This window comes from Anas platyrhynchos, chromosome 4 (genome assembly GCF_047663525.1).
Source record: "Anas platyrhynchos isolate ZD024472 breed Pekin duck chromosome 4, IASCAAS_PekinDuck_T2T, whole genome shotgun sequence".
Taxonomy (NCBI): Eukaryota; Metazoa; Chordata; class Aves; order Anseriformes; family Anatidae; genus Anas; species Anas platyrhynchos.
This window is the reverse complement of record NC_092590.1, coordinates 54,964,363-54,991,771: the sequence shown is the minus strand read 5'-3', so window position 1 is coordinate 54,991,771 and position 27,409 is coordinate 54,964,363. Positions and strand designations below refer to the sequence as shown.

The 27,409-nt window shown below is 43.6% G+C and overlaps 1 protein-coding gene across 2 annotated transcripts in view; it reads right to left on the bottom strand.

Moving 5' to 3' along the window:
* Positions 1 to 15,428, bottom strand: part of BEND4 (BEN domain containing 4) — a 30,994-nt gene extending 15,566 nt beyond the window's left edge. The window contains exons 1-2 of one of the 2 annotated variants that reach the window (XM_038178941.2): positions 14,951 to 15,428; positions 7,189 to 7,755 (exon numbers count right to left, since the gene is read on the bottom strand). In XM_038178941.2, the coding sequence (XP_038034869.1) occupies positions 7,189 to 7,755; positions 14,951 to 15,338 (955 nt within the window). In that variant the 5' untranslated portion in view covers positions 15,339 to 15,428. The remainder of the gene's footprint in view (positions 1 to 7,188; positions 7,756 to 14,950) is intronic. The other variant, XM_038178940.2, reaches the window with a different exon arrangement.
* Between the last annotated feature and the right edge of the window lie 11,981 nt (positions 15,429 to 27,409).

Below are 27,409 nucleotides of genomic sequence, written 5' to 3'. Positions count from 1 at the left end.
ATAGAATATTTGTGCCTTTCAGTCTTCTGGAGCATCCCAAATATTCCAAAAGACAATCAAAATCAGGGTCAGGGCCCCCTTTGTCCACTCTCATTTTTTTAGCTCCTGAGGTGAGCTGTCCAAATCTCATGACTTTTAAACCATCACACTTTCAGGAGGGACTCCTGAATCCACTTGTGAACCACTCTCTGTTGCAACCTGAACTGAAACGCATCAGCTTGTACTGGTGTCAGCATCTGTTTGCCACTTCCAAAACCAGTCGCAACTCTGGTGCTCCTGAGCACTTTAGTTGTCCTTGTCCTTAAGGCTGTCTGGGGAGTGTTGCAGGAGACAGCTGAGGCTGCAGTCCCACCTAGAGCAGCCACTGAACTTGTGCTAACACCCAGAGACAGGGTGGAAATGAAAAATATTTCCACCTGTACAGTGTTGTTGTTTGGTGGTAAGACTGTGTCATTTTACTCCAGTGTCAGCTCACAAATATTCAACGAGCAGTTGCACATTACCACCAAAAAACACCACTTCCCCTTGATAATCACCCAGTACTGTTACCAGAACCCTATTTTTAACCTTTAATTTCCTAGGGAAAGAATGCTTCCTCCACAGATGGCTCCAGGTTTAAATTACTAATTTTCTACTGCTCCTAACCTCTGCTTTTTATTCACTACCAACAACTTCCCCTTTACCCCATTTGTTATGTTTCTAACTGTGCTTTGTGTTCCCTCTAAGGTGGTTGTTTCTGCAACCAGCATGAATCTCTGTCTCCTAGATAATCTTTGGGGACCTTCAATGAAGCGTTTTTAATGTTTCCCAATTATCACCCACTCTTTCCTTCCTTCAACTCTGGTAATTCTTGTTGGTTCCGTGAAACCAAACTTTTACGAAGTGCCAGGGGTATTTTATTATTGGTTTGGGCTGCACTCTTTCTGCTCATAATAAATCTTACCCAGTCACCATCACTTGTACTGGTATCTGCCAAAACGAGGGCTCTCATTTCGCCTCTCCAAAATGTGGCTTTCAGTGTAGGACACTGCAGGTGGAGCTCTGACCTCCCCCAAGTAAGCAGGCGGCAAGAAATCTGGTTATTCTGTTGCTTAATGAGACGTGGTGGTCTGTAACTGACACTAGCTAGCGATCCTCCCGGTGCCTCGCAGAGCAGAACGCGGATTTGAGCATCCGAGCCCATTTACTTCTGAGCTGCCAGGGAGGAGGAGAGCCAGGAAGCGTGCACATGCACATCCATCCCGCTCCGAATGGCAGCTGTTCGTTAAGGCTCTCTCAGCATCGCAATGCGTCCTCCTTCGCTTGACCTTGAGTCATTCTTCACTTGGGAGTTCATTTCAGGGCATTTCCAAATTGATGCTCGACTGTCAAAAAGACGTGACATATGATATGGGACCTGCTGGCAGGGTGAATTTCTTATCACATTCACTGAGCCCCTTCCCTGCCTGAGATTTGGACAAGTGTGCAGTATAACACGGCTTGTATCACTTTAGCTCATACACTCATTTATTTCAATAGCAAGCTGAAAGCTGCATGGGCAGGCTGCAAAGAGATTTTGGGGTGCGTTGAGCTGGAAAAAGAGGGGCAAGGAGAGATGGGGGTTAGCAGCGAGTATCTGATCTCGGTGCTCAAAACCTGGCAAATTTGGATTCTTGTAATTGGATGGCAAAATAAAAGCAGCACACATTTTTAGCGAGAGCAGCCAGCAGAAAGCCAAGAGCCGAAGAATCAATATTACACGCACAAAGGCGTTAAAGATTGGCTGAACTGACCCATCGCTGCTGCCGAAAGCAGGGAAAGGAGAAAAAAGAGATAGCAAATATCCTGTTACTTCTAAAATCTCTCTCGGTTGTGCTTTCCAGGTGGAGTGGAAAACCATGTTACTTCTGTAAATTTGAATCTGAAAAGGCACTTTACTTCTCTTATTTTTCTTTTGGAGAAAGATTTCTACCAGAAAGAAGAATGTTCCCCTTCCCAACCTCCTCTGGCTTTTATTTGTGCCTGTGCTTCTTTCCCTTCCTTCTCCTTAGTGGATCTGTCTCTTCTTCAAGCCTCAGTCTCAACTGTAAAGTCTTCAGGACCAGGACCTCACCTATAAAACACTACACATCTGAACCACTAATGAGTAACAGTGAAACCAAGGAGCCCCCGATGAGCAGGGACAGAAACTTGTGTCACTAAAATACTAAGGGTGACCTGCAAAACCCAAACCGAAGCCCAGACAGGTCAACCACAACTCCCTGCAAAATGGCAAAAAGACAAAACCCTGCCCATGCAAATCCTTATGATTTTTTGACAAGGGCAAACCTTACTCTGAAGGGGACAAAAAAAACCCAACATAATAAAGCCTTGGTCTGCTACATTTAGATGTTTTTGAGCTCAGGCTGGTTGAGCTCTGTGCTGCAGCAGGCAGATTCAAAGGGGCTCTCTTGCAGAAGAGTCCTGGTAAAGCTGGCAGTGGCTGCACTCAAGGCTCGCCTACTAAGGGAACCTCACACTTTGAAGCTGAACAGGCCAGAGATCAGACCAAAACATCCCGAACATCAAGGGAAACCAAGGAACTGGTTAAACGCGAACATCAAGAAAAAAGGACAACAAAAAAAGACATGAAAAAGCGTTCGTCATAACCCTTGATGGCTGCTTTATCTGTGCTGTTGCTGTAGTAGAGTCTTTGGAAATGCGATGCTCTGAAAGTATAAAGGAGACAGGATTTGTAGGGAAAAGTAATATCTTTTATTAGATCATTCGACATAGTCAGGAAAAAAAAAAGTCAAGCCCTGGGCACACAAAACGTTCTGGAAAACTTGTCTGACTTTTTCAATTACACTGATATTAACTCTACCTGCAAATCCCACTTTGCTTTGGCTACTTCCAGCTGCCACCAGCATCTTCTCCTTACGTTATCACCTCTACTTTTGAGATTTTTTTTTCATCCTTGTTCTTCCTCCTTTCGCTGAAACATTTTTTGCTGCTGGGCCAACGAGGCAAGAATAATTACTGTATTTATCACACGTCGCTTCATCTTACTTGTATCTTTATACTACTTTCAGGCTGGTTTGCCTGAAATTGTGCAGCAAAGCATAGAGTACTGGGGGCAAACCTTCACACACAACTCCAGGCCTTTGCTTTGACCACCCACAAATATTTCCTCCTTTTTAGGCTGAAAGCTGTGAGAAAATCTGACTGACAACAGCAAAGAATGGCGTAATGTTCTTTCAAATTATTCGGTCTAGATCCAGGTCTTACATGCAGTTTCACAAATAAGTCTTTAATTTAACTTTTGGGAATGGATGGCAGCCCTGGCAATTTTTATACAGAGCAAAAAGATTACACCACATTTTTCCCCTCATATAGATGGATTTACTCGGTTCTTTATGGTCTCAGAACCTTAAAGAGATAACGGCAGGTTTGCCAAAGTCCCTCCAGGAATTACCTAATCTTTCTAAAATTGTTTTCCAAAATAAGACAACACACCGCACAAAAACCTTTTTTTTTCACTTGAACTCTAAACTGAAAGTGTTCAGATAATGCTTTTGCCTAAAAAAAACCGAAACAAAACAGGGGAACTGCACAAATTGCAAGACATCACATCACTCCAAACAAAAGCACTGAAATAAGAGTTTTTCTTTATATATTCCATAGCTGAAACAATTAAGATTTCATACAAATTTAGATATTGTTTCAGTCAAATCAAATGGGTATTTTTTTTAGAAAAAAAAAAAAAACAAAAACACCAACAAACAAAATATAAGCAATATTTCTCCCATGTAATCATTTTCTTCCAGTGATGATCTGCCAAATGGATGATGCTAGGCTATGGGTAAAAAGATCTTAAGGTACTGGAGGGCTCCTACAGCAACAGGACCACAGGGCTGAAAACAGAAAAAAATCTTATTTTCTGTGTCCAAAAGATACAGGAATGTATGTTTTCTGTAAAATCTGTTAAAAAAACACAAAAGTTATCGCCTTCAGATTTGCTGAGGAAACACTCTTCCCTTCCTGGCCGCCTTTTTGTGAGCAATGCAAATGCTCCGCAGAGCTCCAGTCAGAGATGTGCAGGGGCAGGTATTTTTAGAACACAAACTCTCATGGATTTTGAAAGGCTCTTTGCATATGGAAAGTAAAGAGAAAAAAAAATGCAAAGTATTTCAGGAAAAGGATAAAATGATTCATCGACAGTTATAGAACAGAAGGGACGGGCTGGTGCTTTTATCTTCTGTTTATAGAGTTGCTCATGTGAGCCTCAGCCCCTGTGCTGTGGGGACTTTGTGTACCTCGTGTGCACCTTCCACTGCCCCCCTGGGCTCCGCAAAAAAGCCTGACACAGCAGCTGGAGCCCAGTTTGCTCACTGCTGAAAGGGCTAAGTCAACACCTAGTCAATACAGCACTCAGTCAGTGGCCTGGTGGGACAATATGGCAGCCTCCACGCTAACCTAGTTGCCTTCACAGAGGTTTTTCTCTGCACTCATTGCCTTGCTTGGCGTGTTGGACACTCAGAATTAGATGTATAAAGGAGCAGGGAAGAAAGCTGGTGCTCCAAAATGCCTCTGATGTGACAGACGGTGGCAAACACCACTGAAATCCTCTGAAGAGGGCCTTCTGGATCCCACCTGAGGCGTGCAATGGCTTGATCGGCAAAAGTGCTCTGGGTGCAGCCCCTGCCTATGTACAGTTGGGCATTTCAAGCCACAGGACAATTTCTGTCACCTGCTTTGGTAGCTTAACCTCACTGGAGCAAAACCAGCACCTGAGACAAAAATAATTGGACGTTGCCTGGAGTTGATTAAACTCGCCCAGTGGAGGCCCAGACCTTGCGCCAGAATCAGATGGGGCTTTCTGTGGTTCTTAATGTTTCCTCCAGCACTTGGGACACCTCGGGCCTATCTGCACGTGTCACCCAGACAACAACAGAGGCATTTGATGATCATTTTATGTTGGTGAAGTCATACGTCCTTGCACATTTAAGGTTTTCTGCCTCCTTTGATACACCACTAACAAGGCATTTCGTTATTGCTGGGGGGTGAGAAAAGCCTACATTTATGGAACTTTCCTCTATTTTAAAGTGAGAAGGATAACTGTGATGACCCAGGGGAGAAGCAGATGCTTAGCCTGGCATTAATCCTGGCACAACACAGGAAAATGCGATGAAAATTCAACTGACAAAGAACTAACGAGTATGAATGTAATTGATGCCAGTCAAAATGGTTTCTGCAAGGTGGATCTTGTCAGACTAACCTGATGGCCATTCTTTGATGAGATTACAGGTTTGACTGAAAAAGTTTGGTTAAACAGGTATAAAATACCCAGACCCCTGAAGGATGTTTAACTTACTACCATGTGTTATTTGACTGCAAAGCAGCAACATACAACATCAGTAGACTGTGACACACATTGATTAAGAAACTGCTGCTGACATCTCAAGTATTTGTCATTGGGGGAATCATCATGAATAGATGTGTTTCTAGCAGGGCTCTACAGGGACTGATAGCAGCCTCAACAACATTCAACATTGCTAACCAGGATCGGGAAGTTAATTTAAAAACAATCGAAAAAATTCTAGATGATACAGAAATCGACGAAGCAGCAAACAGTGGGAGAACAGGGCAGCCAAAGCAACCTGGATCACTTACTAAATTAATAAAGCCAAACACAAAGTAGGTATGGGTAGGAAGAAATGCACACAGAAGGAGAAGCTGCCTTCTGGGAGCTGTTTCAGGGGAACAGAGTCTATCTGCCTTTCGTCAGACAGACATGAACATATTGTACTAATTTCCACTGCTCAAATTTTAAAGAAATGAGCAGAGGGGAGTAAAGAGCTACAAAGACAGATTCAACTCATTTTGGTAGTTTTGGTAGTTTTCCCTTTGTCAAACAGTGTTTCAATGTGATGTACAAATCACTACTAAAGCCATTAAAATTTTATGAGTTATGGTGACTCTAAATTTTGAGAGGAGTATGGGGAAGTATTCTAAATTTTGAGTTTTCTCTGTCCTGACAAGTGTTGGTTATGGGATTTGCTTGTACCACCAAAGGACCAATACACAAAAGGAGAAGACAAGACAAATAATTAATAATACTTCACTGATAGCTGGGGAAGAATAATGGAAACTACAGCTCCTTTCCTGATTGCTTTTTGCTCAGATTTTGACACTGCATCTACATATTCGGGCAGTAGTTGGCTTCTGGGTTCTTCCTTTCTGCATAGTTAGCAGGTTTGGAGTATTTTCTCTCTTGCTGACTGTGCTAAATTATCTGTACCTTCTTGCCATTAAGGGATTAGTTTAATGAACTTTGCATGGATCTACCCTCAGCACTGCAAAGTTTAGCTAGTGAAGTTGTATCTCCCTAGCATTTACACATGTTGGAAAAGAAGTGTGTTTTACACAAATTTTCTTTGCTAGTCTCCAATTTGCTTTTACTATCACTATTTGAGGTGCATTTTTGCCTGTGCTTAAAGTTTAGAGGATATGGGTTTAAGATACTTTGTTCTCATCTGATACCACTCTTGAAGTATCTCGGTGCATTGTAACGGTGAGAAATTCTAAATTAAAAGGGGAATGAAAATCATTTCACAGTGGGGTTTTCTGTTGGATAAGGTTTTTCTGTCTAATTCCCCTCCTCCAGCGCTAGGTATCACTGCAATGGAGAAGTTGTTACCAAGTTTTGTTTTCAGGTTTTATTGGAAGATGAATGGGAGGAGATGTATTTATGCTTCTCACTGAGCTAAGAGCAATTTAAGAGATACTGTTCAAGATAAAAGCTAAATCCATTTCATTAGAAGTATGGACATAACTTTGAATAGTTTCTTTAAGTAACCAAAATAGGAGCCCCAGAAGGGAATTAGGTTTTATAAGCTGCAGCATCACTTACAGAACAACACAGGTAATTAGGTATAAAAGCATATGGTTGAAATTACCATGACAAACCACCTGACACTTGGAATTTGAGATTGCAAGTACATCCCATCCTGAACACTGCTCATTAGCCTAGAACTCACAGTTCACATAGACAAGTATCAGCAGGTAATTTTTCAGTGGGAACAGCTATGGGAGTTTTGGATGAAGACAAATGCCAGCGTTTGATAACTATGACTGCAACCTCAAAAACCAACTAGAACTTAAAACAAATTACTGCTCAAACTACTTTTATCACTGACTGGAAATATTACGTGGCAGGGGATTGTTTACCTGGAATGCTCTCCAGTTTTCTGCGAAGCTCCTCATTTTCTTGTTGCAATGAAATTACCTCCTGTTCTAGCTCTTGACACCGAGGGCAGTAACCTTCTTCTTCTTCCTCCTCTTCCTCCTCTGGAAGTGTAGAAGATGATGGGTGACCATGAGATTCAGAAGTTGCTGGAGATGTCCATCCACCTAAAGTGTGCACTGGAGAGGTTGAAAGCGGATCCACATCTGCCAAATGGCTAAAATCATTTACTGACGAGGTGTTCTGAGAAGGGAAGCTCCCAGAAAGCAAATAGTTCTGAAGGGAATCAGTAAAAACTCTCAGAAAGGCTGAGGTTTGTTGTTTCTTTTGCATATACTGCATCTCTATGTCTAAAATGTCTGACGTCTGACTATGGACCATTTTCCCAAGCTGACATTGCTCTTGTCTTTCACTATAATTTGGGTTTTCCTGCTTTATACAAGAAATCATGGACTGAGAGTGATTGTTGTCCAGTAGTTTTCCACCACAATTTAATAGACTTAGAACCCGGCTGCATTGTTGGGCAAAGGCATCCAGAATCATTCGACTCTCTGAAACAAAAGAAAAGATGAATCACAGAAACCTAATGCAAAAGGTTATGCCAGGCAGCAGCAGCAGCTAGATGAACGTACACAACCATTTACAGTAGCATGCATTTTATTTCTGAACACATTAAAATTATGGCTTCTGCTTTAATACTTCTGCAACACTGTGATTTAAAACAATCCTGACTTTGCTTCTATTTTGAGAGTGCCCTTGTGCCCTTGCTGTTAATCAGAAATGCATTGTGATGATAGTCACCGCTTCGTGCCATGTTCTTTCAGAGGGATTAAGGCAGGGAAATGGGGAAGAAAATACAAATTCCACTCAATTTGCCACAAGTAAAAGTTCAAGGAAGTATTTCTTTTGAAGCATATTTCAAGCCGCTGGTGGGCATGGCCTGTGCGTATTTGCAGGACATTGTGCTACACCTTCTTCCTATGCCCTGTTCCTCCCTGACAAGGCTTCCGAGCTTCATTTTTTCTCCTTTTCATCTTTGCTGCACTTGCTTGACATTGGGCCTGGGCCACCTCCCATGACCCACACCAATTTTATGGGCTTTGTTTCTGTTCCTTTTCCTTTATGTTCCAAATATGTCCAGAAACAATTCAGGAGCAATAGGCACAAAAACCTCTTAAAGGCATTGAATGTATAGCATGAAGCTCCCCTGGTCTGAGGACCAATGCTTTGTCTCCTGACTTCCTATGAGCTTGTGTGCAGGCCACCACCACGCCGTGCGGTTGTGGGGCTGTGCAGCAGGTTTTGGGGGCAGCAGCTGGGATTTGGGGGCAGGATAAGTGTGCCATGCCATACCTGGTCAGACCTACCCTGGCTGACAGGAGGTGTCAATGGTCTAAACCTCAGTAATAGTAGGATGGTTTACTGCTGCAGTGCCTGTCTATGCAGAGTCAAGCTGCCCTAACAGTGCTTGGACCACACATAAAATGACCAAGATGTTTGGCTCTGACTTATGGTATAACCTGTCAGGTTCCCTGGTAACAATTACGACTTTAAAAAAAAAACAACACTTATTTATGGCTTACTCATAGCTGAGTTCCTCTAGGTGCCTAACATTTTGCATGAAATAAATAAATAAATAAATAAATAAGTGGTAGATTTAAGTGCTGCCAAATTTGGAGAGCTCTTCTCAGACAGGCTTGACTTTTAGAAAGTGACAAACGCGTTCCCTTTTTGAAAAGGCAGCCTGCTACAGATGCACGAAAACTAAGCACCCCAAACCTTCATTTAACTTAACCTTATCACTAGAGATGGAACGCCTGGCCTCATCACACTGATAAAGTGTAAAGCACAGAAACCTTCAGAATTCAGTCCGTTAAGAGGTGGTGCTTCTCACGGTACTTCTCCGTGAGCCAGGAGATATGCTTCCTGGTGGAAAACCTACATCATCCCGAGGTTAGTACAGCTGTCCTGAAGCATATCTGAAATGACACTAATTTGGATTTTTACCATTCTCCAGCTGTCTATAAAGAGGAAAAGGTCTTGGGCAGCATACAAATGCTCTACGTCTTGAATGCAGCTGGAGGAGACAACCCGAGGACATTGCCTTCTGAGGTAAGAGGTAAGAACAGGGATGTGAAATGGACAGAAGGGAAGGTGCAGTGCTGGGCTATGAGGTGGCCAGGGATAAGCCGAGAGAGACCAGCAGCCTGGGAAGGACTGGGGGGGGCTGAGACCACTTAAAGCAGCCCTGCAATCTCCTCCTGTGCCAGCGAGTCACGCCGCACCCTCGGTCCCTACATGGGCTCTACTCACCAAGCAGGACAGATCCTTCTGACACATCTCTTTATGATCAAAAATGCAAACTAACGTGCTCCATCCATATTGCAAAAGCAGAGTGGGTGCCAGCACGGAGCAGTGACTACTTGGCTCCTGCAGCAGCAGGGGCTTGGTAGCCTCCATACCCATCACCACTTCTTCCCTTTCATATTTTCAAAACATGTTTCAAAAGCATGGAGCCCTGGCATCACTGTGTCTTTCCAACTGGGAGCTACCGACAAAACAAAAGGAGACCAAGAAACCAAACTATCCCTGACAACCTCGAGTTGTGCTTTCTGTACCTCATGTCTTTACTTCACACATTTTCCCTTTAAAAATATGAGAGGATGATATCGATTGGAACTTTGCAATCCTACTACAGAGCGGTTTTTCATTCATTTTAATCCTATAATCCGATTCCAAACCTGAAGTCATATTTACTGTTTGTATTTTAATCATTATGGTCCCTGCTGAGAAAACAGTTACTCATTTTTTTGCGTCTCCTTGTTGCAAGGGGACAAAATATGAATGAAACAACTGAAAAGGGATTAGATTAGTTTAAGAGATGTTATGCTAATATTATGGTTTCTGCTAAAATATGGCAAAAAGTAACCTGACATTTCAAATACCAGTTTTGAAGAATGCTCTAATACACACTACCATCAGTAAAGATAAAATTAATGATTAGTTTTGTTGTAAAATTCAATGCATTATGCACATTCACTGTGATAATGGCTTAAAATGCAACTGAGATTTTATACCGAAATGACAGCATTGATTTAATCTTCAGTTCAGTATCAGATCTACTACAAAGGCACAATAACAGCAATTACTATTTTTCTTCTTAACTTTAACCCATACTCAAAGATATAAAAAGGAGAGCCGTGACTAGGCAGGGTTATTCTGCAGTGCTAGCACAAGGAGTCGGAGATGCTTTCTGTGGGTACCACTGGGCAGCAACAGGGAGGGATGCTCTCGGCACACGTTCTGGACACATCTGACTCCATGCTGAAGCGTGTACCACTGCAAAGTGACTGGTACACCAGGAACAGCACATGTACCCATGCTCTGAACAACCCTGAATGAGAACGATAACTACGGTTATTTCTTGTGATGGAGAAAAAATAAAAACAAATGCTGCCCATTTAGCATTTATTGTGGAGCTCGGGATTTCAGCTTTTACAGAGTGACTGCAATTAGAAATGCAAGCAGTGTGCAATGTCTAATCGCTAAGAAATGACAAAAAATTATTTTTATGTGAACACTACTGAATAATCACTGATCTAGGGTTCTTAATTGATTTAACGTAATGTATATATTTTCTAGGAAAGCAAGATTCTCTTGAAATGACTGTACCAGACTGAAATAGTGTAAACCGTTTATTAAATTCTTATTGTGACATTCCTCTTCCTTATTATGATGCTCACCAACCATGTAATTCTAATGTGTCAGCCCCTGCGCAGTCTTTAGCCTTACAGAACTTGTACTGACTTTAACCCCAATTGTGCCTGAAGGTGGACTTGCCAGATTAGGCCCATCAAGTGCCAACAGATCGTGATTAACTTGCTAAAAGCGTAAGCAGTTCGAACCAGGCGGTTTCCTTGGAGTGTGCCAGCAATCAGATGTCAACACATGGCAGATCAGGTACCAGCTCCCAGATACAGCTTTCATCTTTACCTCTCACTGCTGCTGAAACAGGTGGTTTCTTGGCTATCCGACTGCCAGACCAAAACTGACGTTTTAGTAGGAGCAAATGTCTGAAACTCAACCTGATGAATTACACGGATATATCTGAAAAGGCTGGTGGGTATAAATCATGTTTCTCTACACCTGAAGATCTTTTTAGTACTAAGCCTAGAAAGCTTTACTAATAAAGCATCGTGCTGGGTCTCAGTGGATCTGGATTCAGGTGTTGGTTTTTCCTTATCCTCCTTTTTGACCTTGGTCAGATGGTACAGAGATGTCTTTGTAACTATTGAGGGGGTCTGAATACCGTATGTTCTCCCCTTTACAGATTTTCACTGAGATTTGAAGATCCAAGTTCCTTAGCAATAATCTCACCCTTCACCTTGCAGTGTTTCAGATTTTTCTCTCTCCATTTGTTGTATTATTGTATTTTTATTGCTTTAGATTCCAGGGTAGCATCTTTGTACCCCCAAATGGCTTTGTCCTTGTACATAAACATTTTCATTACATATTGAGATACAAACCCTGCTGCAAATGCCCAAGTCACAAAATCGAGAGCATCTGACACCCTGACTAAGGGATGCTTTTTGTGGGTGTTCTGCATGAAGACACTCCAGCAGATGAAGATTACACGTCTGGCCATTTCAAAACTGATCTGTCTACTCCAGATAAGCGTTTCCAACTTCTTGGTTAAGGGCAAGATGATGATCTTCACCTTCTCTATTCTCATAAAAAAAAAATCTGTCTGGACGTGATAGAACTTGCTTAATTGGTCTCGTCAAACATGCCAAGCTCTTAGCACTGGGATGACACTTCTAAGACAGCTCTGCTCATCTTTTTTTTGCTTTCAAGTAAGCAAGGCACAGCGTAAGGTCTACATCATGCTATCCCTAAGAAAAGGAGTTGGGTTTTGGAGACTGTGATATGGCTTAATGTAAATGCTACCAAAGACAAAGACACGTTATTTGGATTATTTTCAGGGTATGAAAAGAGACTAATAAACAACTCATAATCTAAAGGAGAAAATGGGTATCTGACCATGTCTTGAATGTGCATGAGTGGCTTACAGTCAGTCACTGTTTGCTGGAGAAGAGGGAAGGGTTGTGTTTGCAGCACAGCTCCACATTTCTCACTGTGAGATGACATTTCTCAGGCTGCGAGATGGGACCTCAAGCTAGATCCTTCCTGATGATGATGCAGGGTGACCCCCTGCTCCTCTTCCTTCCCACAGCCCCTCTCCCTGCCAGTATTCTGGAGCCTGGTGGCCAGGGCAGTCTCTCAGAGGACTGAAGATGATGCCATTAATTCTTGGCATGAGGTCTAGCCATTAGGAAATGCTTCAAAAAATGGTAGCATCCCTACTCCTCCCCTTGTGGCTGTGTTTTAAGTGCCCACTCTCAAAAGCAAACTTGGTGCTCTGAATCCCCAGGTGCCAGAAACATCATGCCTAAAGATCAAGAATCAATGCATCAAGTGTTCAAGTTGTTAGTCCGGATTTAGACATCCCAGGGACAGGGCTTTGCCAGCCAGCTTGCTCGCTGTGGCCTGCACATGTCAAGTACCAGCAAAAAGAAGGGAACCACTGAAACAGGTGTCCCTACAAAAGTGTGATCTGCAGCCCTCTACCATTTAATTCAAGGAAGCCTCTGCCATGTGCTGTGGCTGAGCCAAGTGGGAAAACCCTGCAAGCCACCAGTGGCAACTGTCTGCCTTCTGCAGAGCAACAGCAGGCAGCACACAACTGGTGGTAACAACCCGTACAGAATTCCACATCTGCACACCATAGCAAGTTTTTGGTTTGCATTCTTCAGTTTTGCCTGATTTGCTTGGTAGCCAAGTCTCAGCTATGAGAAGGGATCTACAGGAAAGCCCAGATGCCCAGGTGGTGGGGCAGGGACTGCAAAGAACTTCAGTGCACAAAACCAGCCACTCCTTAACTATCTTTTTCAGCACTGACTGAAATGAATGACAAACTCTCAAGCCAGCCCTAGCTCCTGGTTAGCGCAGTCCACAGAGGTAGGAGAAAGTCCAAACTTCTGCTCATCAAAGCCCAGCGGGCTTTGCTGTGAATATGGCCTCATATATCATCTACCAGACAGCTGAATGTCTTCCATGGCGTAATCTGCTTCTGTGAAGAAATGTAGGTGTCACATTTATCAGCAGCATTTTGATTGTGGGCCACAAAAATACTGAAATAACAGCATTCGGGCATTTAAAATAAGCAGTAGTTTCAAGAAAAAAAAAAGGCAAATATGACCTTCTGCTATGGATCCTGGGACCGCTCATCAGAGCAGCGAATTTTCAGACTGATCTATTCAAGTATTAAACTTTTTTGGTAAAGTGCACGAATTATTTGTAACAAGACATGACAAATTCATCCCGTACATGGCTGCTTGTGAGTGAAAACACACATTAAAACATAGCCATATATCCTATTAACTAGCATATCGCCCTGTTTAGTAAAGAAATGTCATCACATTTGTTACAAAGGCAAACAGCAACATACCAAAACAGGCTCCAATTTTTCTAAATAAATAAATCAATGATGTGTCAAAAATTAACAGATGAGTTAATATACCCGATGTTATCAAAACCAGATGGTGCTTCATAATATTCATCCTGTTCAGTCAAACCCTGAATATATTCCGGACCATCAGTATATAAAATAGGATGCTGCTATTTGTGATGGCAAACAAAAGCAATCATGCCTGCCAAGCACATACTATAACAGGCAGCATTTCAGCTCTGCTAGACAGAAAGTAATTAGAATGCTTTTAATGTCCAAAAGAATGATGCTGATAGGCTGCCACAGATGTGTAGATTTATGAATATTTATATGGTGGTTTATAGCTGACACTTTTATCAGTTGAAGAAGATAAAATATCTGCCTGACTCAAAAGCTTGACAGTCAGGTTAATAAAATCTCATTAAAGAGAATGACCTATGCAATTATATAGGATTTATTGTAATTCATTTTTGATTGTACTCTGCTTAAAGATGCAATTTCCCATTTCCTGATGCCAAATTTAGGTTGCATATCAAGATCTACGTGGTTTTTAACTCCGAGCCATCACCAGGAGAAAGATACGCGCTCGGCATCTCGCTATCTTACACCTTCCAGGAAAAAAAAAAAAAAAGAAAAAAGAAAAAAAGAGCAGAAAACCACCCCAAACCCAACATCTCTATTCCGCTCTCCCGCTCCTCGCCGCGCTTCGTGCCCGGGGAAGCCGCCGCGCCGCTTCCCCCCCGCCTGAACCGCCGCCCCTCCGCCTGCCTCCCCTCTCCATCCCCAGCCTCCTCCTCTCCCCACGGGGACCCCAAAGCCTCCTCCTCTCCCCCCGGACCCTCTCCGAGTGCCGCTTTCCCCCCAAAAAACCCCGGAGCTGCCGTGGCTGCGCGCCCCCCCCCCCACCAAGCCGCTCGCCCCGTCGAACCGTGAGGAGCGCGCCCGGGACGGCCGGGCAGAGGGGACAGCGGGGCGGACAGACGGACACAGCTCGGACAGACGGACACACAGGGCGGCCAGACGGACACACAGAGGGAGGGGTAAACCCGCTGCCTCCCCCGCTTCAACGCCAACTTTCCTCGGGACCTGCCCCCCCGACGTGCGGCGCTGCGAGCCGGGGGTCCCCCGGCGGTGCTTAGGGGGGGGCTTCCCATCCCTCCTCCCCCTCGGGCGGGCACCCCACAGCCCCCCACAGCCCCCCCAGCCCCGCCGAGCCCGAGGCGAGGAGTTGCGGGTACCTGCGCTCAGCTCCGCGCCGCCGCCCCCCGCTCCCCCCGCCGCCGGCCCCGCCGCCGCCGCCGCCGCTCCCCCCGGCGGGCAGGGGCCGTAGCGGCCCGCGGAGCCCGGGGCCGGCGTGCGGGGGTGCCCGTGGGCGGCGGCGGGGCGTGCGGGCCCGTTGGGGAAGGGCGGGTAGGGCAGCGGCTCGGCGGCGTGCGGGAAGGGCTGCCCCGCGGCGCGCCCCCGGGGCACCTCCACCATCGCGCCGGCTCGCTCGTAGCGCCGTGCCAGCGCCGCCCGCTTGCCGGGGAAGGTCTTGAGGACGCTGTAGGGACCCCGCTGCTTGTAGATTTTGGGGGTGCTGGGCCCCTCCTCCGCCGCCCGCATCTCCTCCTCCTCCTCTTCCATCCTCCTCCTCCTCCTCCTCCTCCTCCTCCTCCTCCTCCCCCGGCCGGGCTGTGGCCGCCACCGCTGCCGCCGCCGCCGCGGCTCGTCTCTGTGGCACGGCGGAGCCCCGGCGCGGCGGGGCGCCGGCCTGATTGACAGGCGGCCGCGCCAATGCCTGGAGGGAGACGGGCGGCGACCGCCGAGTGTTTGGGGCGAGCTCTGCTAATGGCAACGGGGCGGGGAGGCGGGACGTGGCGGGGCCGCCCCCGCCCCGGTTCCCCTCACGGAGGGTGCCGGGGGGGCGGCCCGGCTCGACGCGGCCCCTCACGGCTCGGCCCGGGCCGTCGTGGGCAGACCCTAAAACTTTGTGGGGTTCCCCCCCTCCCCCCCCCCCACAGCCTCACGGGGCGGCCCGCAGCGGAGCGGTGCCCTGAGGGTCGCGGTCCCCCGCCGAGAGAGCGGCGTGGTGTGTGTCTGTGTGTGTCTGTGTGTGTCTGTGTGTGTGTGTGTGTGTGTGTGTGTGTGTGTGCCCCCCCCGTTATTAGGGGAAAAATAAATAATGCCATAAATAAAAGTATTTGGGCGCGCAGGACCTGTCAGAGTTGATTAGGGCACAGAGGACATTTTCTTCCTCATTATGCAAAAGCGTTTCATGGCGAAATAAAAAGAGGTTTCGCCGTAACTCATGCATGTCAGATTTCCAGGAATCCGGCAGATTAATCACATTTAGCATTATTTTCATTGCTCCCCCTTCCCCCCCTTCCCACCGCGCACACGCACCCCCTGCCCGCCTTTGGGCAGCCGCTGAAAATTTGGGAGACGCGGGGCGCAGCCACGTCCCTCTCCCCTCCACCGCCTGCCCAGACCCTTTCAGGGACAGTTAAGAAATAATGAAATGCTGGTGAAAGACAGCCGGAGAATGAGATGCCATCGAGAGACGTTTCTGAGAAATGGTGGAGATCTGGGGGAGATGGGAGACAGCTGAAACTGAATGATATGTTGAAGAAAAATAAACGATAACAAACCGCTCGCTCTCCCCATTCTTTTCTGCGAGGCAATTTTATATTTTGCATTAACATTTCCCTCTTTCTGTCCCACTTCCCTCCTGCTCTTGCTGCTATAATTTATCAGGATTACAATAAGCCCTCTGGCTTTTGGAAGTAAAATTACAGAACACCTTAGTTATATTTAAGCTGTGGCGGTGGGAAATCATTCCTCTGTCATCACGTGGAGTTTCGGCTACTTATTGTGGTCATCGCTCTCCCATTTCAGCTTTATTTATTTAGTCGGAGTCGGGCTCGCTGGAAATGAAAAGCGACCCTTCTCTACTGATATAATTAACTCCCGCAGTCTTTGGCCCCTCTCCGGCAGAAAAGTCGAGCTAACTTCCACAGGCTGGGATTATTTCACGTGGGGCGTACGGGGAGCAGGGCTGCTTCTGCTTTGGATTTTTTTGACAAGTGGGATAGATCGATTCATTGTAGCAGCCAAAAGCCTCTAAATAAAGGCTAGTGTAATAGAAATCGCTACTTTGCTTAAGCAAAATCAATCATAAATCTTTGTTTTCCAACTGACTCTTTGATTGCCTGTGCTTTAAAAAAAATATTGTACTGTAATGCAAAAGATAGAATGGAAATAACTGGGAGAGAAACGTTGCTCCCACTTCAAAATGACATGTTTAGATGATGAGCTTCAACAATTTAGTGTCGGAAAGCTGTTGAAGAACAGACACGGAGGCCACTGTTTGGTCAACAGCTGGCCCCATCCGTGTCCTCCACCTCCTGTCCTTGTCTCATCTGCCACAGCTACAACCCACAGCTATCTGAGGCCAGTAGGGCAATAAAATCGTATAAAGTTAATATTAGGCTCTTAATAGTTAGATTCAGATAAATTCAAATAAATGTCCCCAAATTAACTGTTCGAATTCACCGAGTTGAAGGAAACAACTCTTGCTTGCCATGAGCCTCCTTGTGGGTCCCCACAACTCAGCTGGCTCGAGGGCGAAGGTGGGTCTGTGTGGACATGAATGGAGAAGTTGATTTGGGGATAACGAGGTCTGAAACATCCAAAATGGGCTGGGGACCTCAGTCCGGAGGAAAACAAAGCCCATAATGTATGCACAGAATTTCGTTCTGTAGAGGTTTTTGACAGTGCCCATCATTGGACTACCAAAATGCCCCTTCAGTTGTCTTGGCTTTTCCTCTGCTCCGCTCTCCATGACTCTTCTGGGGCTGTAGACCTAAAAATGTGTTTCATTATGATTTGTTTTCCTTACTTTCCTCCTATGACTCTTTTCCCCCAGTTTGTGGCCCAAAGGCTGTGTGTTGTGCCTAACCTGCTTGCCTCCTGCAGCTGAACCCCATGGAGCTTTTGGCTTTGCAGATTGCCCCTTTTTAGGCGAACATCATTTTCCTTAGAAGCTCCAACCAGGCATGCAGCCACTTTTGGAGGTGGAATAACGTGGCTTTGGAATTGAGGAGCACCTAAAGTGGCAAAAAAGCAGGCTGGGTTGAGTGATGGTGTCAAGGTCTGGGGTGATAGATGCTGCTGCACCTGTGCGAGCCATCGTAGGGTGGGTATCCCTGTTCCACACACCACTGCAGCTCCCTGTGACATATTTTACAGCACCAGAGGGGTGTCGTGGGCAACAGCATGTGGTCATTAAATTATTACTAACCATTTAGCTCTGAATTACAATCCCGTTTTGGTTGCACACCGGATTAAACAGTTAGCATGTTGTCCTCAACCTTGATTATCCCCCACAAATTGCCTTAGCTGATACCAGCAGCTCATTTCAAGAAAGCCAAACACCTTAATTTCCCTTAGACTGCTCAACCACTTGGGATTTGACCCTGAAGTGATGACTGAGTCTTTGCCTACCTGTTTGTTGATGCAAGTTTCCCTTGGTTTACTGACACTAAGGGTTTGAGATCTGTAACATGATTTTTTCAGAGTATTCTGAGTGAGCAAAAAAGGATGGGGAGGAACTGACCCTCAAGAAAAAGAAAGAAAGGAAAAAAAAAAAGCTATTCAAAACAAAGACAAAGGGCACAACGAAAAATAAGAAACCCAGCAATGCTGCAATATATGCTCTCCTGCTCCTAGAAATCACTGCGAGGAGAATATTTGTCAGTATATAGAAAAATACCCAATCTAGACACAGGCTATCAATCACTGAACATGCCTGTGTTGACGGTACCGTGAGGTACTCAAAGAACAAAAGTGTGATTCATCTCTATCTTCCGAGCAGGGGCTAAATCTTGCGCCACTTATTCATGGAAGCGGAGCTATGGTGCTAACGAAAGCGTGCAGGATTTGGCCATGAACTGCCAATATTGCTCTGCACATTTGGAGTACATGATGAGAGCTGAGATTGGCAACTCTCCCCTGTAATCTAAACCACTCTGCAAGCAGGCTAGCCGTAATTTGCTGCCCTAAACATTTAACCTCAGCTAGTTAATTTAAGCTTAGCTCAGTTGCTCATGTTTATGGATAAAGAAACAAAAGGGAGAGCATCAAAAGGAAAAGATGACTGTGGAATTCAATATTTCAGCAGCTGTTGATAGGTAAATGTTATTGAAGTGTGGCATTCAAAACCAAAGGCCTGCATTTATGATAATGAGCCTAACAAGGAAATGAGATTGACACAGCAATTCTCTGTTTTTGTTGTCCCCTGAGGTTAGAGATTATGCAGCGCATGGTTCTGTTTTTAGCCTCTTTGGTGATTCCAACTGTGAGAGACAACGCTGCGCATATTTGTCAAGGTTGCACTTCAATCAGGTGACTCAGGAGCTTTTGGAGGGGGAACACAAATCGCTGGCCTCACTTCAGCCTTAATCCACATTCCATGTCGGAGAGCTGTCCGCTGAGCCATGGGCTTTTAGCCCCTGGTTCTCCTTTGTGCTTACTCAGTTCCTTGTGAAAATGCTTCGAAATAATTGAAATATATCCATCACAGCTACATTGTGTTTTGAGAATTACTGGAATGCTTCTCAATGACATTAATTGGTTTTAAAATATTTTTCTCTTTCTAATTAGTGCAAGATTGATGAGCAGTGGAAAGGGCATTTATACACAGGCAGACACATATTTCCATGCTACATTTGTGTCTTAATAAAATGGTAACTAACTGGATTCTTGCGCTGAGTAAACATTGGCAAGACAGAAAATATCCTATAACTGTAGGAGGAGGAAATGCCCTATCTTTTAAGTGGGACCACATTGTATAAAAAAAAAAAAAAAAAAATCAACAAAAAACTGTTTTCCCTGAGGGCTGTAAAATGGATAAATGAATTATTTAAATGTAGTTATGTAGTTAAAGGACACACAGGAAAAACGGCTTTGATACCCAGTGCAGGAAAAATTATTAATATTTTAAGGAACCAATTGTGGACATATGAAAAGCTCATTTTAATTAAAGGTAGCTTACATAGAGCAGTTTGAAGACAGCAGAAGCTGTATAGGGGACCCGTTGCTTAGTATTTTTTAGAAATATGTCATGAATAAGGCTGATGACATAACTCGTTCATAACTTCAGCCTGCCCTGTTGGGTTAGGTTTTCAATAGCACCCCCTCCCTAGGCTCTCGCACAAGCTTAGTGCTGTCACATTGGCCAGCTTGTAACTGCTCGGTGCTGTTTAGATCTCTTCTTGAGGTGCTTCAGGCTTGAGAGCAGCACCTCTGAAGGTCTGATTGCTGCAGACTGAAGGAGCCAATGCTCTGTAGGGTGAGGATCAGGCTGCTCCACCAAACCAGTGTGACTACCGCCTGTTCCCCTATTCCCCGTACCTCCTGTACTCTCAAACCTATTATCTGGCATTCAGAAAGGCAGTCCTTGTAGGACAGAAGTCACACTGACCTAGAACTCTATTAGAGTAGAAAATCTTCATGTTCCCAAGTAGGGACACTGATGTTTAGTACTGAAGCATTACCCTAGGACCTAGCACTAGCACAGTTTGGTGGTAGTTCAGGTGAATTTTATCAAGCAAGCAGTGCGTATCAGTCATGGTTAAAACACAGATGGGTTGGACTGGGGAAAACAGCTGGAAGCAGAATCTTCCTTAAGTTCACCCAGCTGGGCAGTTTGATGGCGGTTCAAACATGACAGGATATACACATTCAGTCATGCGGTGTGTACAAAAGCAGAGCCGACAAGACTCAGTTTGGTGAATAGCATAGGTCTGGCAGATTCCTGCAGATACTGCTGGTGCTGGAAGCACAGGAGTGACACCTGGTCCTTTGCTGAAGGTGTGCTTTATGCCAGAACAGATGCCTTTCCCAGCTTTAAATAGGGCCTGTTAGGAATTGAAGGGTGTAAGATCTTCCCTGCATGTGTCTTCATCACTCTTCCATTCTCAAGCAGCCCCTAAAACTGACATTAAATCATGACAACAACTTGTTCTTAAATGCACATTTCAAACACTTCATGGAGATTAAATAAAGGGCTTCCTCTACATTAATAATCTTGTAGCAGTAATGCTGGTAATCCTGTGGGAAACCCCACAGAAAGCTGCCCTTGGGGGCAAAATCATTACTTACAGTCCAGAAAAGAGAAAAGCAAGGGGTAAAACCTGGAATCCCCCGAGACCTTGCTCGTGCACTGAGTGGTGCAGCACAGAATGACTCCACTGGGAGAGGTGCTAAAATCTTCAGAACACAAACAGAACCATATGCCGTATTAAAAGAAACAAAAAAGAGACAAAAGTACAAAAAGGCAAAATTGCGCGGGAGCAGGGCCAGGAGACCACTGTGGCTTCAAGCAAGAAGAAATTCTGTCACCCTGTAAGTGCTGTGCACCTGGGAATATCCATCACAAGCTGCATCTCCTTCGAGGGAAAAAGAAAAAGGTGAAACCAAGTTTGCTCAGTGGCAAATGTGCAGATGTTGTGTTTGCAGAAGCTGAAACTGACCTGCTGCATCACCCACCTCTGCACACAGAGGAGTTCCACCCAAAAGACATCTCAGGTGATCTTAGAACAGCACCTCACATGAATGTCTTCCTGTATAAATGTATGCTTTTACTTGTTTAAATGCTAAGAATCTGAAATAAAATTGATGGCATGTCTGTAGTTGGCTCAGAAAATGCTACAATAATAAATGGAGCATATATCAGCTTTACTCTCATGATTACTGTATTGTGAGACTCTCTTTACGTCCTGGTCATTATTCAGCATCTTCATTATTATATTCTTGTTTCTTTGCTGTGTGACAATGCGTTTAAGTCTTAAAATGGGAGGGACACACACCCATTGATGTCAACAGAGCAGTGACAGTTTACTTTAGCCAATGCTCTGTCCCCAAATATCTTCATTTATAGTTCAGGCAATCTTATATCACCTAGCATCCTTAGAAATATCTGCTGGCTTGGGTGCTGATTTTGCTAGCCTTAGTACAAGAAAAGGAGATGAGAATTTAGGTAATTTACATTATTTTAATCTGGACTAACATTTAAAAAATTACCCAAATCTTTCACTTGTCTGGTAGAAGAGTGGCTCTTGAAGGAAGACCATTTTCTTTTAGTGGGATAAACCCCCTTCCTGCTCAGCTCTATTAGTGATGGAGGAAACCATGCTTTCCAAAGAAAGGGCTTTAGCTTACCTAATTGTTGTTTTCAGACCACATGTATGTATGAAAGCAAGACATTGTGACTGCTGGAAAATACAAGTAACAAGAAAGCTGTCTGGATTTGAAAGAAAATACATTGCACAAATGCATCTGGGCAAAGTATGTACACAGACATGCCCTTTCTTTCTTTACAATTTCTCGCAGACACATCCAGAAAACAAGAAAACTAAATATTAAAACCTGACACTTGCACAGTTAGGATTTTACTGATTCACTTACATAGACATCTGATTAAAAATGCAAATGAGGCTGACTTCTGTGAAAGGCTGACCTGAGATCAAGCTTTCTGAAGACAGGCTATTTCCACTTTGCACAGAAGAAAGAAAAAAAGACTAAAGCATTTTTATTCACCTGGATGAAGAAAAAAAAAAAAAAGTGTAAGAACTATTTATAAATATGTATGAATAAATATTTTATGATATATATGCTGAACAGTTTAACTGTTGTTCAGCAAATATATAATTTGTTAATTTTGCCTGCTTTCACTGAATAATTTATTCAACAGATCAGCTTTTTTAATATTCACTAGATGATCGGCTGATCAAATCCTGTTAGCTGAATACGTTATTTGATTTTTTTGCCCTTTTCAAAAATCACTTAGTTTATTGGAAGAACATTGCTGTGATTTATTAGAGGTATATTCCATCCAGTCCATGGTGACATTCTTCAAGAGTAACCTCTGAAGACAGTAGATTTCTTGCTCCTGTCATATGATATTAACCTTTTGTAATCCTGACACGCATTAGATGTCTTTGACCAGGGAAATAAAACCTCATGTCCAACAGCCCCCTTTTGTGTCACACATCCATGACAACACGTGTATGATGCAGTTTATTTTTTATTTGATGACTGAATATTGAATTATTTAGATTAGCTACATCAATCAATCCTGCGTTCTGGTTCACCCAAGCGTCTTCCCTACAGTGCACTCAGCAATGCACCTCTGCAGAGGATTTCTTCTAGCCCCTAAAACTGTCGCATAGCTTCAGAGAGACCCTGACATTACAGTGCAGAACAAGATGCCGAAAGGACAGTGTCTAATCTTTTACAAGTCAGCCTTGAAGTCAATCATCTTGTGTCCCTTTGTAGCTAGAGAAGGACTTCTTACACTTTCCACTTGAAAAGGGAGATTCCTAGCCTGCTATTGTTCTGTCTTTGCACCCGGGGAGGTCTTTGGAGATCAGGAAGTAAAGGCATGACATCATACATTTGGAGCATTATCTTATGATTTATAGTGTTATTTTACTTTTTTTTTTTTTTTTTTTAATTTTTAAAACTTCTGAGGATGTGCTTTTTCTCTTAAGTCACCGAAGCCTAAATACTTGAATAAGGCTACCTTTGTAAAAAAGAGGCTGTAAAAAGCAGCATCAGTTCCATTAAAAAAATAAATCCTTCTACAGCTAATTCTCTGTAAAACTGCTCTATAAGACCTATAGTAAATAGAGAATAAACAACAGGGCAGTAACACACGAAAGGATTAAGAGCAGCACTCTACAACAGCCTGTGTAACTTTGTTTGTGCTGTTGCCATCAAGACTGATGCTGACATCTAGTACTCAGATGTGTGTGCCATAATCTGTGTGGTGCAGCCTAATGTATTCCATATTTCAATATGCATGCATATGCAATAGGCTATATAATATTCCATACAAAAATTGCATTAAGAAAATGTTAAAGTTGCCTAATTCGGCATTTAAAAGTCAGGAAATAAAATTAAGGTTGTACATGCAACATTAACTCTGTTCCCTAGTGCATTTGCCTATGATACAGTCTAATTACATGATCAAATATTATTTCTCAGATTATACAGTATAATATCTAGATTTTTTTTTTCATCTTCCAAAGAATGAAGTGAATTATGCAGGACTCAGCCAGATTTCTATAAGCCTCCATATGAAGAGTTTCTAAATAAACATAGACTCATCAGTTTGGAAAAGGGATGACTGAAAGAAACCTGACATAGTGTTATAAAACCATGAGTGGTGTGGAAAAGGTAAATGATTACTCACTGTTCCTTCTACTGGGAAAACTGAGGGGCATTCCACTCAAGTAGCAAGTTTAAAACAAGCCTTTACATGCCACACACTGTCGTGCTGTGGGACTCACCACCACTGACTGCCTGAGAGGTCCGAAATGTAATGCACCCAAAAGGCAGCAGAGAAATACGTACAGCATACTATCAGTGCTAAGTATTAAACATGAGACATGGGTACACTGTCCATGCCAATAAGTCACTGTATTGTTGGTGACTAGGAGCTGGGAGCATCTACCTGGGAAAGGCTGGAAGATTTCATCTTTCTCCTAGTCTTCCTCCAAACAACCACTGCTGACCAAAGTTTTGGATGAGTAGCAGTTACCAAGGTTTTCATACAAAGTGATGATGATGATAATGGTGGTAATACTTTGGGATCCCAGTCACAAGAAAATAAGAGGTGTATCCCCTTGGTCTAGGGAAGATATGACCACTAATTACCAGCAGAGAACCCCATCCTCTGAGCCATTTCTTACAGCAGACATTACTACATATATAAATAATCTGACCTCCTAAGAACATTGCAGGGCTGTTCCTGTCTTCACTCTTCCTCACTGCTTCATGCTCTAGCAGGATCTTGCTTTAGGTCTGTAGGCCATGGTGTTTTAAGAATTAAGTGGAGGACTCATACAACAGTATCCTTCTCTGTATTCTCCCACGGTTAGAGGCACAAAAACCTGTGCCTCAGTGGCTTCTCTCCTGACTCAGATACCAGAAATGTTCATAACATGATGGTTGCATCCCACTTCTGGCTGGCATGGCATGCCCTAAGTGGACCAGTGAGAGACTGTGAGCATCCCTGGGAGCTGTGGACCAAAGGAACCCAAAGGGGTGTTGGAGATGACACCCACACGAGCTTGTGCCAAGGTGCAGCTTAATATACATGTATGACAGCACTGCCTAATGCATGGGAAAAGACTGAAGAAGGAAACTTAAGTGGGGCTGTTTTCATATAGCATGGAAGTGTGTGTCAGAAAAAAAGAGGTGGAGATGACAGCCATGTGATAGACAATATTCACAATAAATTCCATTTACCTTGCATATATTATCTGCCTGCTTCACCTGCACTGTGACTGCTAATTCATTTCTACCAGGAGTCTTTTTCTCATGCTAATGAGGTTCTTTAAACAATTGTTGGTAAAAACTGAGTTGCTAGAGAAATGGTCCTTTCTTTTCCCAAAATGCAGAACAGTCCTTCCTTCACTCGCTGACAGGCCTGAAATGACAGCGTTATTCCACTGGCAGCTCTAAGGTCTGTTATTTCACTCTTTGTTGAATCTAGGAGTCAGTATTTTATATAGTTAAATATCAGCAAATATTAGTTCAGGGGCAGTAGATTTTTGTGAAAAGCTTGTCAGACAGCAAGATATTGTATATAATTAACAGGAAATAACCTACAATTAAAAGATTATGTATGTACAAAGGTTATTTTGGGAAAATCATGGATAGTTTAGAAAATATATTAGTGATGTTTATTCCTTCTGAAGTCTGAGGTTCTGCATGCCTTTGCAGATAGAGCAATATAAAAACAACATTTTTTTTAAGGCCTCAATTCTTAATTTTGTGTTCTGTAAAATGTCTGTAACATCTCAAGATTACATCTGGCTGAGGTGCCGAATAAAAAAAGCTGGTCTGTCTTTACAGAGGGAGGAGTTAATTTTCTGTACATGGAGAAAAACAAGCTTGATGCTTATGCCTGCCATGCTACAGTGGCTCATACAATAGGATTTTCAGGCAGGGAGGGGAGAAATAAATGTGAGACGAATTATGATCCTGTGGTAAGGACTCAAACTTCCAGTGCCGACTGTGTACAGGATTTGTCACTCACCCTGCAGGTGACAACATCACAGGAACAAAGCACAAAGGCATTGTTGACCATGAGCACTGTTCATATGATTCTGTCCAGTTTGTTGCTGTTACAAATTCAGTCCCAACTTGGTACTAGTTAAATCCCCTATTTAGACCAAACCAGTCCTTATTCCCGAATGAAAAGCAGCAAGATGAACATATTTGCATTCCTCTTTCTACGTTCCTCTTTGTACATCTTTCCTCTTTCTTTTCTTCTTATATTTACTCTCCTGCTTGTTTTTCTTTTATTTTTTGATACTTCATTTACTGGTTCATCCCACCAAGCAAACAGTCTGGGGTTGGAAAATTCATAGGGGAGGGCAGCATCAGAGATTTTGGACGCTGACTATTGTCCTTTAACAAATCACACTGAGCATTTTGAGATTTATGAGATCTCAGCTCTCTGTCTGCTTTTACCCCCAAAGTTTTCTGTGCTTGTCACAGGAAGAATAAGGAAAGAATATAGTTTTGTGATGTATCTGTGTGGCTCACAGTCTGAGCCTACAAGATGGTCTGCCCACAAAGCAACAGAAAAAGAAGCAATGCTCAAACACCTGAGATCTCATGGGCTTGCACCTGCAGGTAGGAGCAACCCAAGAGGGCTTCTTTTGAATATCAGGAATGAGAAAGAAACTTAAGGAGGCAGGAACTTATGGTTTCATTTGTGCAGACTGATAGAAGCCATTAAATGTTTGCAAAGCAGTTTTTCCCTGTAACATTACACTTAATGGGAACAAATTAGCTGAAAGATATGATTGCAAGGATGGTAACAGCAGGATTCTGCGTGAGCTCCGAGTTTACAGTGTTTTTTTTCTGCTCTTCCATAAAGGAAAGCTCTTTATGCTTAACTTCTCTAGAATTGTATACATACATTTAAAGCAAATAAAAGAGGACATAACTCTTTGCCCTTAAATTGATTTAAGTTAGATGATGCGCAGATGTGGATGAGATGTAACTCTGAGCATTCTTTAGGGCTGGCACAGTTCTTGTAGAATAGGACTTGTAAAAACAACAGGATGAGCCTGGTTATAATGAATTAGTAGAAGTTACATGGCCCAAATTCTCTGTTAAATGGGTAAAACATTAATGCTGGCTGTGAGAAAATAAAAAGTTATGGAGAGAGCATTAGTAAGGTATTCACAGAAAGAACTGGGTGAAGATATATCCAAACTGACTTCAGTAGCTGGGCTGTGGGATCTGTTATCAAAAGTGCTGCTCAGTAAATCAATAAGACCTTGTGTGAGAAGGGAAGCACCCCAGTTTCTAAGTATTAAAGCTCTCCCCACCAGAACATGCACTGATGTCCAGCCACAGGCTTTAACACAAATGAAATGTCTCTGAAGCTTAGTCCTTTCATGTTTCTTTTCTAGGTTTGTTATATTAAATAGACTCCTGCTATCATACCTGAACCCTATTACAACAAAGAAACTGCAGAGGACGTATAATTTCAACACCACTAAGCAATATTGCACGGCCAGTACATGTTGTGGGCTTATACAGTGCTCAGTTCTTACAAAAAAACCCACAAAATATGGTCTTTCCCAAGACCATAGAGCAAAGCTAACAGAGCAGAATATGATTTAGGACCA